Source organism: Ruditapes philippinarum, unplaced genomic scaffold (assembly GCF_026571515.1).
Source record: "Ruditapes philippinarum isolate M1 unplaced genomic scaffold, ASM2657151v2 ctg993_1_1_1_1, whole genome shotgun sequence".
NCBI classification, from domain to species: Eukaryota; Metazoa; Mollusca; class Bivalvia; order Venerida; family Veneridae; genus Ruditapes; species Ruditapes philippinarum.
In genome coordinates, this window is record NW_026863595.1 from 263,301 (window position 1) to 282,705 (window position 19,405).

At 35.4% G+C, this 19,405-nt stretch overlaps 1 protein-coding gene across 1 annotated transcript in view; it reads right to left on the reverse strand.

The window, feature by feature from the left end:
* Positions 1–19,405, reverse strand: part of LOC132722630 (macrophage mannose receptor 1-like) — a 37,264-nt gene extending 17,859 nt beyond the window's left edge. Inside the window, exons 1-7 of the mRNA XM_060707153.1 lie at positions 19,277–19,405; positions 10,846–10,901; positions 8,652–8,839; positions 8,338–8,447; positions 5,604–5,731; positions 5,194–5,375; positions 1,887–2,023 (exon numbers count right to left, since the gene is read on the reverse strand). Coding sequence (XP_060563136.1) covers positions 1,887–2,023; positions 5,194–5,375; positions 5,604–5,731; positions 8,338–8,447; positions 8,652–8,839; positions 10,846–10,901; positions 19,277–19,293 — 818 coding nt within the window. The 5' untranslated portion in view covers positions 19,294–19,405. The remainder of the gene's footprint in view (positions 1–1,886; positions 2,024–5,193; positions 5,376–5,603; positions 5,732–8,337; positions 8,448–8,651; positions 8,840–10,845; positions 10,902–19,276) is intronic.

Below are 19,405 nucleotides of genomic sequence, written 5' to 3' on the forward strand. Positions count from 1 at the left end.
ATGCCCCGGCAGAGCTACAGTGCTTCATCGGTGTTACCCCGGTCGTTCCCGGCAGAGCTTAGGATGAAGCCGGAAAAGCTATACTTCCCGGATCATCCCGTACCAACACGGCGATATTAAATATTTTATTCCATCCGGGGTCGAATGCCGGATGTTCCCGGATCATCCCGAACGTTGCCGGCAGAGATACGGATGTACTTCGGTTGTTCCCGGTCGTACCCCGGTCGTCCCTGGATCACCCCGGACGTCTACCATGTTAGTGACACTATAGCTTAAATTTATACCTTCAGAAATAAAGAGCTTATAGTAAAATGGCGTAAAAACTTGAATCCGAAATCTTGACGAGGTCGCCGATGGTTTGTGAGTAGGACAGCTACTCCCTATAGTCAAGATTAAAATGATGTGTATAATCTCCATACTGTCATGTATCCATATTTTAAGTTTCATAAAAATGTTTTCAGTACCTTTATTAATAGTTCACAGAAATATTTGCCATATTTTCAGCATATTTTTGCCATATTTTTCACCATAGGATGAAATAAAAAAAATGTATACACAATCTCAAGACTGACATCTATCCATATATCAAGTTTCATAAAAATATTTTCAGTACTTTTACGTTATAACGGGATCCAGGTTTGTGGACGGACAGACCGACGGACTGAAGGGCGGATGGATGTGCAAACATCTGTGGTTAATGTGCTTTTTCTTTGATTTTTATGTGGCACTGTTCCACATAAACCAGTAAAATTACCACATAAACTTGCCGGTTTATGGGATTTCCTTCTTTATTAATTAAGATTATGGACAGAATGGAGCTCACAGACCATTGGATATTTGCCCGGACAGACAGACGAATGGTTAAACCTAAAGACTAATAACTGAAAAAAGTTTCGCTGAAAAGTGCAGTTATGTGTCGTAAAGGTAGCAAACTGTAAATAAAGTAATATTTTTACTTCCATACAAAATACACATTCACTATGTGAATATATCTTTTTATACCGGTTGTCAACAGAGCAAAGGAAGTAAAAGATTGTAAATGAGTATCTTTTTGAAAACTGTAAAGCATACAAAAAGTAGAAAGTTTTTTTTGGAAATAAAAATGATAGCATTTCTGTGTATTGTTTCTGTTTGAAATTGATCTTTAAAAGGCACTCAGCAATATATTTATTTTAACCTCATCGTTTGCTAAAAGGTTCACTGTAATCTCTCAGTTGACATATACACAAGCATAAAAGCTGGGTCGACTAAAATTTTCTAAAGAAAATTAGATCAAGTTATGCCAGTGTTAAAGAATGAAAAGGAAACTGCTTAAAGTTACACACTTAGTTCTAGCGCTGCATTAAGGTATTATGTTTACTATGTAAACAGTCTCAAAATGATATACTCTTTGAAACATTGCTTTTTCAAAATTGTTTCTTTATTATTTTTCAAAAAGTCACAATAACGGGATCGACACCGAAACATCCTCCTATTTCAAGTAACGTAATAAAATGTTCTAAAAACAACTAATCAGACACATTTTTGTGGTGAAAATCAAGTATCGTATGCATAGAAACGAAGATAGGAACGTCAGTCGTCAGTCGCAGACACATAGAAAACCAGCGTAAACAATAGGGCGACACAAGTTCACATTACAAATACATATATATCATGTATATCATAAAATCAAGTACACCCCTGCTCACACTGTCATCTTAGCAAAAGACTAATGCAGTCAAGGTAAACAACTTACTTTTGACAAACGTGAAAGAGGATACCTACCTCGGAGTAATCTTCTGCAAACGGCTTATTTGTAAGTCTGTTAAGCAATGCATTGATACATTATGAGAGTATGAAGTTAGAACAATTGGTCAAATTACATTTCCAAGAAAGAACATACGTACATAATTGAACCATTTGCCTGAGGTCCATTAAGTCCCCAGACGTACGACCCTTCTGTTTGTTGATCATTAAGTGATGTCCACCAGGGAAGCAGCACCCCGGGCTTATTGAATGACGACAAGAGGGACTTCAGACTTCTCTAAAATAAAGAAAAAAAGAACTCTCGTGTATTCAATTGGTAAAACTACCATTATTCGGACAGCAGAGAATGTGTAAGTGACCAGGTAACTCAGTCAGTAAAGCTGAGGAACACTATTCCTAGGCTCGAATGAAGAACAGAATTCCAAAGTTCGAATAAGGAACAGTACTCCCAGGTTCAAGAGGAACAATATAAACATGTTCGAGTTAATGAATACGTTGAGTCTAGACCTTTTGTCCGTTTATTATCCGCATCCGCGACGGCATCCCGCCATTTTAACTTGTAAATTATCGACTTTTCGCTTGGCGGGGTCGCGGGTCGAAAACACGAATGACACAAATCAGCCACCATATAAATCTCACTTTCTATCAAATTAAACATGTTCAGCACAAGTATGATGTGTGGGTCTCCTCTCTGATTTAAAGATTATATTTGAGTACTTCAAAAATTTATTATTAAAAACACATTTGCACGTGCGGTGCGTGCAGAGCTAGTTTACTATCATTTAGCTTGTGCTGAAGAACACATTAGTGAACATCTTTTTCACTGAAAAGCAAAAACGCTTCAATGAAGGTTTGAAAATCAGTCATGGGACGTCGCCCTGGAATGACGTAAGAAGAACGTCTGAGAGCAGCGGAAATGCTATTAGCTGGTTTAATCGGCATGACTCGTCAATAAGGTACAGACTACAGTAAGCAGGTAGCAGATTCATGTCAAGTAGAAAGTTAGCTGATCTTCTAAGGAACTCTACTGGAACAAGTTTGTGGCAAGTTTCGAGTTTGTGGCAGAACGGTCATAAACAGGCTGCGTGCCGCTTAACTTAAAGAATAACGACCATATGACACAATCTATCAATCAATGCTTTTACAGTAAATACTGTTTATAATCACACATTTGAGGCCATATAATAAATTTATTTTAATATATTTCCCTCCTTATAATGAATATTGTTAATTCACTGCCAGAATTTAAACTATGGAGTTGTTGTCATTTTCTTAGATACCATTTTAGCTTAATTTTTTCGAAGAGCCATTACTACAGTCAGATTGTCGTTGTCGCCAGCAACTTTAACGTAGGTCTTTTTTTCTTGATAGATTGTTTTCATACTTGGATATAAGATTCATTTGGACAAGACATTCAAGTAAACCAGACTGAACATGACTTCGACTCATAAAATGACCTTTTTATATACACGTAATAGGCTATTTCTTTTTTTTATTATTTATAAGTGGGTTGTGTTTTCATACTTCGACACAATAATCCTTTGGACAACACGTTTAACTAGCTTAAGTTGATTATTACCTTTACTTTTTCATAAATGACTTTAACCTACAAAGTCATATTTATGATATTTTCTTGATTTTTGCTATAAATGGCTAAAACTTTGTTATTTTTGAATGGAATGTCTTCAAACTTGAGCACAACTACCGTAAGCAAAATGATTTAAAAAAAGATTAAATTTAATTTGACGTTGATCTATAAATAATCTTAATAGTGAAGGTCAAAATATTGTAATGGGAAAGTTCTTTGCTATAATTGGCTATAATTTTGTAATTATAAAATACATTGTCTTCATACTTGTGTATAACGATCCTTGGGACAAGACATTAAAGAAGACTTAATCAAACTTGACATTACCTTAAAAATTGACATGGACTGACCTTAATTTGACATTGACACTTAATGTCAAATTAATGAATTTTGCTTCATTTGGCAATAACCGTGCTATATATTAATATTATTGATTTGATTTATATACTTTGACAATAACATCCTTATGACAAAACCCATATGTTGAATATGTTCAATTATGACCTTGACCATTATTTGGCATTGAGCGTCACGGAAATTTGTTTAAATTGTCTTAACTTTTGTTATTTATTTACAGATTTGATTCATACTAAGATAAAAAAAACACACATGACAAAACCGAAATGTTGAATTATTCTGATATGACCTTAAATTAACATTGAGCGTCAAAGTTAGATTATTGTAATGTGCTTAAATTGTTATAACGTTATTTATTTACAAGTTTGATTCATACTTGGACAAAATAACACATATAACGACCGAAATGTTGATTTATTCTGATATGCCTTTGACCTTTAATTGACCTTGACCGTCAAAGCCAAATTATTTAAGTTTGCTTACTTTACAGATTTGATTCATATATAGACAAAATAACACATTCACAGAAATGTAGAATTATTCTGATATGACTTTGACCTCAAATGACATTGACTTTCTATGTCAAATTATTGTAATTGGCTTAAATTGTCATAAATTTGTTATAATTAATTTAAAGATATGATTCATACTTGGACAAAAGAAGATATATGACAAGTTTAAGACTGCACAATGAACATTTATCACGTTTTATTATTTTACTCTTGTCGAGGACGAATAGCAACAAGGAAAAGAAGGAAACATTTGATGTCGTACCAGAATAATATGGAAACACACATTCAAGAAAAAAAATCAAGTAAACTAGAGATTTTAAATATAACACTATGTGAACGAACGTGCTAAATGGTGTTACAAAAGATGAAATTAAAGAAGTGCTGAAAGTTTCCCATAGTATAGAAAACGGTTAACGGAATTGTCAGGATATTTAGGTGATGATATGCCACGTGTTACAGATACTCAAAGAAATGAAGAGTTCATACAAGATGAAACAAGTATCAACAATTAATCCTGGAAAATATGGAAATCAATGATACAACTATGGAAAACATTATTAAAATGAAAACACGCCAGCTATGTAGGATAGGTCGGTGCGCAAGACATTGCCTATTCTACCAAGAAAATGCTTGCCACAGGTTATCCCAAATGAACACAAAGAAAGCAAAGAAATCGGAAGAGATACAGTTTTACGGTTATTTGAATCTGATGTCAAAATAACAGCAGTGAATGCACGTGAAAGAATATATGCACAAAATAATTAGCTAAAATGATGAAAAAAGAAGAAACAACATTCAGAGAAGACACAATCATTATAACAGAAGAAGTCACAAAAATGAACACCATAATCTTATAAAAACTATAACTTTTACAGAATATAGAGCTACATACATTGGTATCCTCTTAAAATACATTATAGAACATACTCATCTAATGAATCGTTAAGTTTCCTTATATTGAGTGTTCAAGTTCGTATTTAAAAGCATTACCATGTCGTCTGCAGAAAGGATTGACATCAACTTTGCACCATGAGTAGGTGAAAGATTCTTACAGTAAGTATTGGCATCATTCCAGGAGAGATGCTTAGTGCTGTCCAGTAGTGATGATATATAGAAGCAAGTAGTATCAGTCATTAACCAACGAGAATTATCTCCGGATGGGCATTCGTCTCCTGTAAAAATAGGTGGACAAAAAAAGAAAAACATACACAAAAAAACAACAACAAACGAACAAAAACAAGAAAGTCACTGTTTTATGGATTTTTACTTAAAAAATATTACTGGAAAGTTACATGTATAAGTAATTAAATGTACATATAAGGTTAGTATGTTATGCTGGCCGCACTCTATACTTGTGTCAAAGGCTAATTATTTTATGGGGTTATTTAGATAATACGTACCTCTTTTAATAGGGTAGGAACAAATAAATCCAAGTTTGCTTTTGCAATATTCGTCGCTCAGTAGACCGTATGAATTTATAGCACAGCAGTCTTGTTCATCGTAATTATCAGGCTCATTTCTCCAGTTTCTATATGAAAATAAAGGAGAACGCAGCACTAACTTCTTTCGTTGACGATATTGAACTTTATATTGAAGTCTAGTATATTTAGAAAATCTTGATGCCCTGTATGACGCCACATCTTGATATTTTGAAATTTCTTCTTTGATTAAGGGATGCACAAGCAACAAAGTGGAGACGATAGAAGAAAATGTATTTCTTATAGTATTTTTTGCAGGGAGAAAGCATTGTAGGAGCACATTTGTCTCGGAGCACATTTGTCTTACGTAAGACCGATGCGGTCGCATTTGTCCCACATGAGACAAATGGGACCTCAAATATCTACCCATAAAAACTCATTTGTGCGGCAAATTTGCTCCGATCAAGTTTTTTAAGTGACAAGAAAGCACATTTGTCTCATGTGTTTTTAAGGGACAAGAAAGCACATTTGTCTCATGTCATTTTTTATGAATTATTTGTCACATATTTCCACACGACAGAAATTCTTTTTTGGAATCGAGGTTCGCCGTATTACCTCATGTCAAGTGTAATCATCAATAGGTTTGCTTATTCTTTCTTTATGAAAACCTAAAGTAAATATTAACTATAATATCTCTAATTCAAGAAATTGATTGGCTTAACCTTAAGGCGAACAGTGACACATACTAAATCCCGTTCATGATGGTACAATGGTGACAGCGCGATGGCACGATGGTACGTTGATGAAAACGCGATGGTGCGATGGTAAAAACACAACGGTACGATGAAGAAAAAGCGATTGTACGATTGTGAAACAACGAAGGCTCGATGATGAAAACGTGATAGTACTATGGTGAAAGACGATGTTACGATGGTGAAAATACGATGATACGATATGATGAAACTGCGATTGCATGATAATGAAAACGCAATATTTTTTTCTCTATCGTGACATCGCATCATCGTGATTTCACCATCGTGCCATCGTGTTTTAATCATCGTACCATCGTACCATCTCAAATTCACCTTTGTACCGTTGTGCATAGCTGTTCAGGGAGACAAAAATGTTACTTATGTCCAAACAGAACACCGTAATCGGTTGATATTGAATGATACAATATCGTAACTCGTTTCGCATCTCGCCGAAATCTCGCGTCTCGCTTCGCATCTCGTTCGTCGACGTGAGACAAGAAATTGATTCCAGGTCATATACCGCTAAGTAGTATTCCCTTTATAGTCTACATTAGAATCACTTAAAGGCCCATTATGCCTGAGAAATGCTTTTATTTGTATTCCTCAAAAGCTTTTTTTATTTTTGGTATATTTTATAGCCCCAAAAAGTTACTTATTGGCTAATTACATGAAGCATTTTTCATCTGCTGCTTTTTTGCAGTTTGTACAGTTGAGTGATTTAGAATTTTGTATTGAAGTCAATTCTCAGAAATCATTATTTGAATACTAATAAATTCATACTTGCCCTATCTAAAGAAGTAAAAAAATATTCAGTTCTGAAATCTCGTGATACGGAATACTTCGACATTGCGAGATCTCGTGTTGAACTATCGTGCCTCGCTTCGTGTCTTATTGAAAAGTCGCATCTCGCCCGATTCTGAGTGGCCCGATATTCCTTAATTATGCCATCACCCGGATTATTTTAGAAACTCATGCATGTTGTAAGTGCTTTTTCAATGGCGGATCTGAAAGCCGCAATTCTTGGAAAATGACTATTTTTTCTACATATATTTCTGATGAAAACAAAATACGTGTGTAATGGTCTTCTTATTTTCTTCCATAGATCATTTAAGGGCTTCCGTGGCCGAGTGATTCCAAAAAAACACAAGCTCCCTACCGCTGTAGGTTCGACACATACACGGGGCGTCGAACTTTTGATGCGAGGACCCCGGTCAGGTTCCAAATGCGAATACATATCCGCGTGGGCATGTAATAGCTATCGCGTGCGCACGTAATAGTATCGCGTAGCCACGTAATAGCTATCGTGTGCGCACGTAATTAATAAGAAAATTCTATGTCCCTTTATGCCACCGTAGATACTACCTTGTTTTAGAATATTTCTAGTGCCATAAATCATTTATAAAACTTTTAGCATTTAATATAAACGTATCACAATTAATAACGATAAGAATAGACTTGCTGCATATGTGTTTAGGTATTGGATGCTGCACTTGTAGAAATTTTCATTATGACATGCAGAACAGGGATATTCTTTAAGGAAGTTTTTGACTAACTGGAAGTCACCTAAAAACGGTATTATAAATACAGAAAACACAGAACAATGGCTGGTAGCCGGTATACAGATGGGCATAATTATTACCTTTTAAGAATTTTATGGAAAAATGTGAGACAAATGTGCTTCGAGTGTGCTTTCTATTGTGTGTCGAACACATCTGTCTCATTTCCAATTTGTCGCAAATATGAATGTTTACGAACACATCGGTCACACTTCGTGAGACAAATGTGCTCCGAGACAAATGTGCTCCTACAAAGCATATATTTTAGCAATAGTTTGTTATAAAATTTAACGTGTTAATTTCAGATATGACCTGATATCGTTATTTTGAGTAAATACATTTATTTAGTCCAGAAACATAATCATAAGGGAAAATCAACAATTTCATAAAAATAACATAGATACAAACATAAGTGTATTGTCACCGCCATATTGCGCCCACTGCCAACCATTTCTGTAAACCAGACCTATCCACCAGCCATCTGTCTTGTACTCCTCCGTTTGTAGAATGATCCAGTCCTAATCACAAATGAAAGCATAAATATAATTATGCTGAAAATTTAAACTGACCCTATTCTACTGACGGAATTATTTGACGAATTTGTATTTGTGTAACAGTTTATTGGAGTGATAGTAAGTAATAAAAGAATAATGGGGAAAAGATCAATTTAGTAACAACAAAGTAATTTATTATTAGCATTAAAACACATTTTATTGAATTACCTGCTCGGCTTTGCTTCTGATGACCATTAAATCAGCATTTTGCAACGCGCATTCTGTTCTCGCTTCGTCCCAGCTCAGCTGATCATTGGTGTTGAACAGATAACAGTTATTCAGAGCTTTTTGCCATCCAGCGGGACATGTCACATTTATAAGGTAAAGGCTTTGTGACTGAACTACCACTGGTACACCTTAAAATTGCACGATTTAGTACGTTAAACAGGTTATTAAAAGAAATGCTAATTTGACAGTCCAAACAGATATAGTAAATGCTTCTTGAATTAATGAATGTTTGAGGAACATACCACTGCGAAGAGATCGATATAGGTTTTTATTTTATTTTTAGAAAATATTCTACTTCTAGCAAAATGTCACGATAGTGTTAGGTATTTTGAAAGAGTTGAACATTCATTCATTTGAAATATCGCAGATGGAATTACTGCTTGCTATGTCATTTTTAGCTCAACTCTCACAGAGTGACTGGGTAAGCTTTTGTGTTCGCTTTTCGTCCGGTGTCCGCCGTCCGTACGTAAACTTTTACTTCATACGACATCTCCTCATAAACCGCTAAGCCAATTTCATCCAAATTTCACAGGCATGTTCCTTTGGTGGTCACCTTTAGATAATCTTCAAAACATTTAATTCCATGCAGAACTCTGGTTGCCATGGCAACCAAAAGAAAAAAAAAACCTTAACATATCCTCTTTTCAATTACCCAAAGAGCTAGGGCTTAGATAATTGGCATAAAACATCTTCTAATGAGTGTCTACCAAGTTTGTTCGAATAAAAGCCCTTGGGTCAAAATTGGCCCCACCCCGGGGGTCATTGATTTTCCTTTTTTATTTTATGTATACAGTGAAGACTTAAAAAATCCTCTTTTTAAAAATCCAAAGAGCTAGAGCTTAAATATTGAGCATGAAACATCTTCTAATGAGTGTCTACCATGTCTGTTCAAATAAAAGCCCTTGGTCAAATTTGGCCCCGCCCCAGGGGTTATTGGGTTTTCCTCATATGTCTATAGTAAAAACTAAAAAAAATCTTCTTTTAAAAATACCCAAAGAGCTAGAGCTTAGAGATTAAGCATGAAACATCTTCTAATGAGTGTGTACCAAGTTTGTTCTAATAATAGCCCTGGGGTCAAAATTGGTCCCGCCCCGGGGGCATTGATTTTCCTTAAAATGATATAGTAAAGACATCTTCTGTTTGAAAATTCCAAAGAGCTTGAGCTAGGATATAAAGCATGAAATATCTTATAATGGGTGTTAACCATGTTTGTTCAAATAAAAATACTTGTGTCAAAACTGGCCCCGCCCCAGGGGGTCATTGGTTTTCCCTAAATGTATATAGTAAATAACAAATTTATCTTCCTGAAAAAAAAACCCAAATAGCTAGAGGTTATATATATTCAGCATAAAACATCTTAAAATGGGTGTCTACCAAACTTTTCTAGAAAAAGCCCTGGGGTCAAAATTGGCCCCGCCCCGGGGTCATTGATTTTCCTTATATGTACATAGTAAAAACTTAAAATATCTTCTTTAAGAAGAATAAGACGGAATCCGACAAAATGAGTTTAAGTGGTTATCTAGCATAAGAACATAAATATAAAGGGCAAGTTTCACAACTCTTATTTGCATTTTGAAAAAGTTATGTCCCCTTTTACCTATTATATCTTTAAAAACAATATAATTTTGCATTTGACCTAAAACATTTTTGCATTTGAATAAGTAATCTTGGATTTTAACATTTCACAGCTAAACATAGTTGTGTTCCATATTTACTAATAAAAATCCACGTAATTTACATTTTCTTGTATATCTCTGTAATTATTACATTACATTACATTACAACCAAGCTCCCTTTTGATATGTTAACTTGATTTCTTTATAAATACAAGACAATGACGAATTTTTGGGACAATAATTGTCTTCTAACAAGTCTTTGATACTTTGACTGTTGTTTTTTTCCTTGTTTTTTTTCAACTTCCCGAAACAAACTTCGGTCAAAGCTTATGGTGAGGGTAAGAAACACATTTAGCAAAAATGGCAAACAGATTGTAATTGAAATGTCTGAATAATACTTACATACAGAGTATCTTCTCGTGATAGCCAATCTTATAACATTACTATGTACATTAAACTTAGGTAATTCAATTTTGGAGGGCCCTGCTTAAACAGTTAAACCGAAACAACTTACTTACATATTGTTACCAACGCTACAGCAAAGAGCACGGATGATGTTAAACTTAAAGTTGCTCTGGAAAAAAGAAGAAACAAGTTTACATAAGTTAAACAGTTCACATAGACACCATTTTCCCTCGCACAAACAGATACATTCTGTTTATTTTACTTTGCAGCTATGTACAGTCTCTCTTCTTAGTTCATGGACAATTTTCTTTGCATTTCCTCAAAAGGTGCTATGCAATTAATAAGTGTTGATGTGACATAAACTTGAATTGTTACAGTAATTGTTCATCTTTCCATAATTCTGTTCTATAATTTAAATTTTCATTCGATATATTGACTGTGCTTTGGAGATGTAATATGCGTCAGTTACCATAAATTATTTTTATGGTATTAAACAATGTGGCCATACCACGTGACTTTTCGGGTACGGAGGACGCCGAATTGTAACCCGATTCAGGTAGGTTTTCTATTTATAACTAATTTATTACTCAACCGATTTTTATCATATAAGGCGCAGAGTACCCGTAATTATATCAGCTTTCCACGGTATATCAAAATTCTGAAAACACTAGAATGTTTTTTGAGAACATTCGAGTACAGTTTTCTTCTCATAGCTGAGGCCGAGGGGAACGGTACACGCTTATTTGTCATAAGAAGCGATTTCTAGCAAGTCGTATGTTTTTTGTCACTATTTCATAAAAAAATACTTGTTAAATCTGATAGATTTACAATGTCCAATGTATCGAATGAATGCAGTGATGTTTTGTATATTTTCATAAAGTTATGTTGGTACGGAGCACACTGTTATTTCAAAAGGTACAGTACACACAAAATGTTTGTCTTTGAAATAATTCTAAAATAAAATATATGAAAATTTAATTTACATTATAATGTGAGTGATTTCTTTTCACAGTTATACATTTTTAATTTAAACGAGAACCCTGGGACCTGTTTTGCAATGTATCATTATGGTTACTTTAAATGTTAATTTGTATGAGTGCATTATATTTCGAGAGATCACGCTTAATATTTACAACCTCCATGTAATTGTCCTATATACAATCACCTAGGGTACGTTAAACACTTCGATCTTCGATGATTGTTCTATAGAAAAAATGCTGTAATAATTTTTTTTTAGTTTTAGCCTTGTGAAGTGTAAGATATGTCGTTTTGCTTCATCCTGAACTGAAAAAATAAAACAAGGTCATGAGCAACATGGCAAAATTGTAAAATGTTGCAGACTCGGTTTGATTGAGCCTGTTCATGGACGGTACTGGAAAGTGCAAGTTACCGTCTACGCCCATAATTGTGATTTCTTGATGGAGAGCCTTTCGAAGGTCAGCTAGAATCCAACTGTCGCTTCTGTGTTCCCATGATAAATTTTTCCGTATTTCAACCGGAAGTTTACCAATCACTACTGGTACAAGAAGAGATTCGTATGTCTCTTAAAGTTGACCAAGGGATTCTAAATGTATGATTCTAGTTGATCGGAATATTTTTGTAGGCTGCTAAGAGTATTATTCGGCGCCGGAAGTTTTGATAAGGCTTGCATATATGTATGTACGATCTTATGTGTTTGTCCAAATATTTCATTAAGTAATTATACCGCTTTAAAGTAACTGGCATATGTGAGTTATAAAACCGCTATGGTACTAGCTGCTGTCCTTTCAATCTGAGCTTTCAAATATGTAAACTTCTGGACGGGTTATTATGCACGGAAGATTCATAAGAATCCCAGAATGTCTGCTACTGAAGTAAGTCTCCTGCTAATGTTGGAAGCAATAATTTTGGAAAGTTATGGGAAATCGAAAATGTTGAACTTACTGCATGTTTGGAAGTCTGTATACCAGGCATCAATTGAAAGGATGGCTCGCTGGTGTGTCGGTATAAGTCTCCATCCTGGTTATCTGCATTGTATCCCCTACATTTTCTGTAATCTTCCAAACCATTTATTTCATATAATTATATTCCTCTGTCGGCAGAATCTCATTTTCAGTATCAGAAGGCTGAATGATCTCTTTAATTTCTGATCAATATCTTTGACAGCTTGAAACTTCATACGGATGTTTTGTAAAATAGTGTTGAATGCTGTCGAAGTTTGATCACGTTTAGCGGCTTCAATTTTCAGAAAATATTATAGGACAACTTTTATAATAAGTCTATCCATTTTGTTGACATATTCAAACATGTTCTGTTTGGTGCAACCGGCCCTCCATTCATCCTCAGTGCGACAATTTTATACTATCTTCAAGAAAATAAATACATTTGTGTAAGTGATATTTTAAAAAAAACACTTATAAATAGATATACCCGAGATATTTTCTCAGACGGAGGGTTTCAACCTTAGATCACATGGGCTTCCAATAGCTAAGTTGTGCAATCATTTGCCGAAAACGAACAAGTCCTTGACACCGACACAGTCACCAAAGTACTTGGCATGCTATGGAACACAGACACAGACGAATTATCATTCATAGACAAAACCATTAGCCTACGTCACCAAACGCGAAATACTACAGCAGACGTCCAGAGTATATGACCCGCTTGGTAAGTTGAGTCCAGTTACCATTCGTGTAAAGATTAAGCAACAAGAATATAACCAGAAGACCTACAACACAGGTGATCAACGTATGTTAGAGATTTTTGAACCTGACTATAAGAAACTAAACTTTCACGTTACAACTAACAAAGTACTTACTAAGCAGACGACATATATACACTTAATACCTTCGTCGATGTAAGTGACAGTCTTATGGCACTGTAGCCTATTTGTGTGGAAAACAGAAATCTACATTTGTTATAGCGAAGGAACGTTTACCACCGCTAAAAACGTTGACGTTACCACGTTTGAATTTGATTGTCGCTGTTGAAGGCTCATGACTCGCAAGCTATCTACAACATGCATATTCTATAGATGCAGACAAAACTTACATGTGGTCAGATAGCCAGATAGCTCTGCATTGTTTACAAACTTCAAAACATAAAAAAGATTCGTAGAAAACAGAGTGCAGAAATAAAGGAACTGACAAATACACTAAACTGGAGATATTGCCCGACAAATGAAAACCCTGCTGATCTCTTAACCCGTGGTATTTCAGCAAAGCAATACAGCTGTAATGATTTCTGGATATCTGGACCTACATGGATATGTGACTCTTCAAGATGGCCTATATGGAATCGACAAGATAAGTCAGTTCTGACAATGACAACAGTAACAGATGACAGCTTATAATATAACCCAAAACAATTCGTTATCGATACTTGTCCCAGGAACAACAAATGCACTTGGTCTACGTAACAGAATTGACATAAGTAAATTCAGCACATATATATATTGAAGTATTCTTCGTGTTACGGCATACCTGTTTAGATTTGTCGGCCATTGCAAGTCAAGCACAACAAATCCTAAGGTGTATTCACCACTACGGGTTATTGAACTAAAAAATGCTGAGAAATTATGTCTGAAGAGTTGTCAGATTAAAACGTACAGTGAAGAAATCTCAAACCTAAAATCTTCTAAACATTGCCTTCCTCTCGTGAAACAACTCCGGCTTTTCATAGATACTGGAGGATACCTCCGTTGTGGCGGAAAAAAATCTCAATACACCACTTTGTGGAACGACAAAATTCCCATATTTACTTCGAGCAAAACAACATCTGACCCACCTTATTATATTAGATGCTACTGATCAACTGCACGCCGGAGTAAGTGTAATAATAACATACCTACGTCAAAAAGTTTAGATGCCGCCGATCCGTTTGGTACTTCGAGCTTTACTTAGAAAATGCGTTATTGCCGGAAAACAGAAGGGCTCCAGATCCACCACCTCTTCCCAAATATAGAGTCGGAGATGATCTTTTTCAGTCACAGGAGCTGATTTTCCTGGCGATAAATACGTGAAAGACAAAACCGGAAGTAAAGCATACAACTGCTTATCCGCATGTGCATCAGCTAGAGCCTTAGACCTAGAAGTAGTTCCCGGTTTATCTGAAGATTCTTTTCTACAAGCATTTCGAAGATTTTTGCAGTCGTATGTTCGTGCCTAAAATCATGACTTCAGACAATGCTTCAACTTTGATGGCAGCAGCTAACCACATCAAACGCCTGTTTGAGTCCGATTCCCTTCAATCAACACTTAGCCACAAGGGTACACAGGGGCAGTTTATTATGGTATGGCGGCTGGTGGGAACGACTTATTGGCCTGACAAAAACACCATTGAATAAGAAGTATCTTTAAAAAAAGGTACTCGGCCGAAGTAAAACTGGTTAACTTGCACATGTTAGTTCTTAGTTTTCTATGCAAAGTCATATAGAAATGTTACCAAAGCTTGCATAACAATGTCGTAATAATGTTTTGAAGTTTAAGTGTATGTGTTTCTAAACAAACCTGTTGTGTTTTGGTAAGTGAACTCAATTTCTCACAGCAACATCTAAACAGTCGGTAAGGCAATTATTTTTATAAGTACTAAATATGCAAAAATATATAAAGATTATAAACATCATATCAATTGAACACATCAATAATCATCTATTAGACTCTTATTGAACATCATAAACTAAGGATACCTGCTAAATTCTGATATTATATTCTCGTTATTTTGGACAAAATGTTAACTCAGATCTTGTGTAAAATAAACTCTGTAAGTTCTTACATAAAATAAACTGTTCACTAGAAAATGTAATGAGATCTAAATGCAAGAAGTATTGTTAAACAAAACTTAAATATCTGAGCATTTTATCTAGAAAGTTACTGAACTATCCTGTACATTCTATTTTAGATTTTATTTAATAACGGCAAGAACTATCCTTTACATTTTAGTTTAGAACTGCCTTATAATGATAAGAGCTAACCTTTACATTTAATTTTAGAATGGTCTTTGAGATTCTCAGATTTCATTTTGTAATTTTAAAATGACCAATGAAAACTCTTCTTATATTCAGTTCTTCCCTGTAAATTTTACAGGAAGTCAAACTAAAAACAGACCGGTTTTCGTCGAAACAAAATACTCAGACAGACATACAAAAGCAACAGTTTTGACAGAAGTAAAAGTCGTGATGAATGACAGACCACTAACGTACTCTTCCGATTCTTCTGATCCTGAACCCCTTACACCAGCCGTCCGAACATTAACCAAGACGTTATCGAGACCCAAATTACTAATTCTATCTTATGTGATATCATAGGTGTAACAAGAAAAGCCAGAGTTTTGAGGAACCTGATTAATAGAGACACGAGTATATCACTGCCTTACTCGAAAACCAGACGACAGGAAACAATACTCCGACGATATCAGTTTGCGATGTAATGCACATTCATGACGAAAAAACACGTTCTTAGTGGAAACTAGCAATAGTGGAGGAACTTATAACCAGAAAAGATAGATTTACACGTGCAGCAAAAATTAATTAGAACCAAAGAAGGTGTAGACTTTATCCATCAGAAGTGATTTCAAGGCAACAATATCTATACAGTGAAAACTGACTTAAAAGACACTGCGTTTAAAATGTATTGAAGCCAGATTAGCCAGCCCGCATTGTAGGAGCACATTTGTCTCTGAGCACATTTGTCTTACGTTAGACCAATGCGGTCGCATTTGTCCCACATTAGACAAATGGGACCACAAATGTCTACCCCAAAAAACTCATTTGTGTGACAAATGTGCTCCGATCAAGTTTTTTAAGGGACAAGAAAGCACATGTGTCTCATGTGTTTTTAAGGGACAAGAAAGCACATTTGTCTCATGTCATTTTTATGAATTATTTGTCACATTATTCCCACGGCAGAAATTCTTTTTTAGAATCGAGGTTCGCCGTTTTACCTCATGTCAAGTGTAATCATCAATAGGTTTGCTTATGCTTTTTTTTATGAAAACCTAAAGTGGACTATCAATCATAATATCTCTAATTCAAGTAATTGATTGGCTTAACCTGAAGGCGTACACTGAAACAAACTAAATCCTGTTCACGATGGTACAATGGTGACAGCGCGGTGGCACGATGAACGTTGATGAAAACGCGATGGTGCGATGGTGAAAACATAATCGTACGAACGTGAAACGCCATTGTACGATGGTGAAACAACGATTGTACGATGGTGAAACAACGAAGGTTCGATGATGAAAACGTGATGATACTATGGTAAAAGACGATGATACGATGGCGAAAATACGATGGTACGATATGATGAAACTGCGATGGCATGATGATGAAAACGCGATATTATTTTCTCTATCGTGTCATCGCATCATCGTGATTTCACCATCGTGTCATCATGTTTTAATCATCGTACCATCTCAATTTCACCTTTGTACCATTGCGCATAGCTGTTCAGGGAGTCAAAAATGTTACTTATGTCCAAACGAAACACCGTAATCGGTTGATATTGAATGATACAATATCGTGACTCGTTTCGCATCTCGCCGAAATCTCGCGTCTCGCTTCGCATCTCGTTTGTCGACGCGAGACAAGAAATTGATTCCAGGTCATATACCGCTAAGTAGTATTCCCTTTATAGTCTACATAAAATCACTTAAAGGCCCATTATGCCTGAGAAATGCTTTTATTTGTATTCCTCAAAAGCTTTTTATTTTTGGTATACTTTTATAGCTCCAAAAAGTTACTCATTGGCTAATTACCTGAAGCATTTTTCATCTGCTGCTTTTTTGCAGTTTGTACAGTTGAAGTGATTTAGAATTTTGTATTGAAGTCAAAATACTACATTTTTTATGACGCATTATTTCACATTTATCGCGAATTTCTTTAGATTACAAGCATCTAACTTCATCAGAAATCATTATTTGAATATTAATAAATTCATACTTGCTCTATCTAAAGAAGTAAAAATGTATTCATTTCTGAAATCTCGTGGTACGGGATACTTCGACATTGCGAGATCTCGTGTTACAATATCGTGCCTCGCTTCGTGTCTCATCGGAATGTCGCGTCTCGCACGATTCTGAGTGGTCCGATATTCCATAATTATGGCAATACCCGGATTATTTTAGGAACTCATACATGTTGTAAGTGCTTTTTCAATGGCGGGTCTGAAAGCCGCAATTTTTGGAAAATGACGATTTTTACATATATGTATTTCTGATGAACACAAAATACGTGTGTAATGGTCTTCTTATTTTCTTCCATAGATCATTTAAGGGCCTCCGGGCCGATTGATTAAAAAAAAACACTTGTCCCTAACCGCTGTAGGTTCGACATATACACGGGGCATCGAACTATTCATCGAACTTTGCGAGGATCCCGGTCAGTGTCCAAATGCGGAATACATATCCGCATGCGCACGTCATAGCTATCGCGTGCGCACGTAATAGTATCGCGTGGCCACGTAAAAGCTATCGTGTGCGCACGTAATAAATAAGAAAATTGTATGTCCCCTTTATGCCACCGTAGATACTACCTTGTTTTTGCTAAGAATATTTCTAGTGCCATAAATCATTTATAAAACTTTAAGCATTGAAAATAAACGTATCACAATTGATAACGATAACAATAGACTTGCTGCATATGTGTTTAGGTTCTGGATGCTGCACTTGTAGAAATTTTCATTGTGACATGCAGAACAGGGATATTCTTTGATTTAATATATGACTCCTATGCATAGGCTGGAAGTTTTTGACTGACCGGAAGTGACCTAAAACAGTTTTATAAATACAGAAAACACTGAACAATTGCTGGTTGCCGGTAAACGGACGGGCATAATTATTACCTTTTAAGAATTTTATGGAAAAATGTGAGACAAATGTGCTTCTAGTGTCCTTTCTATTGTGTGTCGAACACATCTGTCTCATTTCCAATTTGTCGCAAATATGAATGTACACGAACACATCGGTCACACTTCGTGAGACAAATGTGCTCCGAGACAAATGTGCTCCTACACCGCATAGCTCAATCGGTTAGAGCGCGAGACTTGTAATCTCGGCATTGCCAGCAGTATTTTGGATGGATCCCGTGTATTGGTGCTTAAATACTTGGCACACTAAAGAACCAGGAGAAGCTGTAATTGCACTATATTCCAAAATCTAAAATGACTAATACTCTTCTGGAGGTCTTGCACATATGGGCAACCGATAGCGAGTATAAATAAACGCAAATACACACACAAAATGTATTGGAAATGACATTTTAATTACTTTTATTTAAAATATTTCGGAGCGTTTCAACATATTGTACATGCACTTAATCAATATAATTTCGCGGCCCTCAGTGTCAAGATATGTACGTTCGCGCTCTTATGCACTTGACGCTATTTCTACGTTACGTTGTAACGTCACATCCAGTTAACGTTATACATTGTATTTATATTTTACAATAAAGATACGAACCTGAAATGACGTATTCTTATCCCACACTTTTACGATTCTCGGTAGTTTCTACTTTATATTTATTGACATTTAAGACACATCTTATAGAATAATCCAGATAAAACTTACTTTCTAACACATTCCATCTTTAGTCAGGGTATATGGTCCGCGTTTTGGATAAATGTATACAGATATTCAAAATTTGTTAACAAACGGTTTTACATGTAATATTTGTACGGATTAGGTTAGATTATCAAT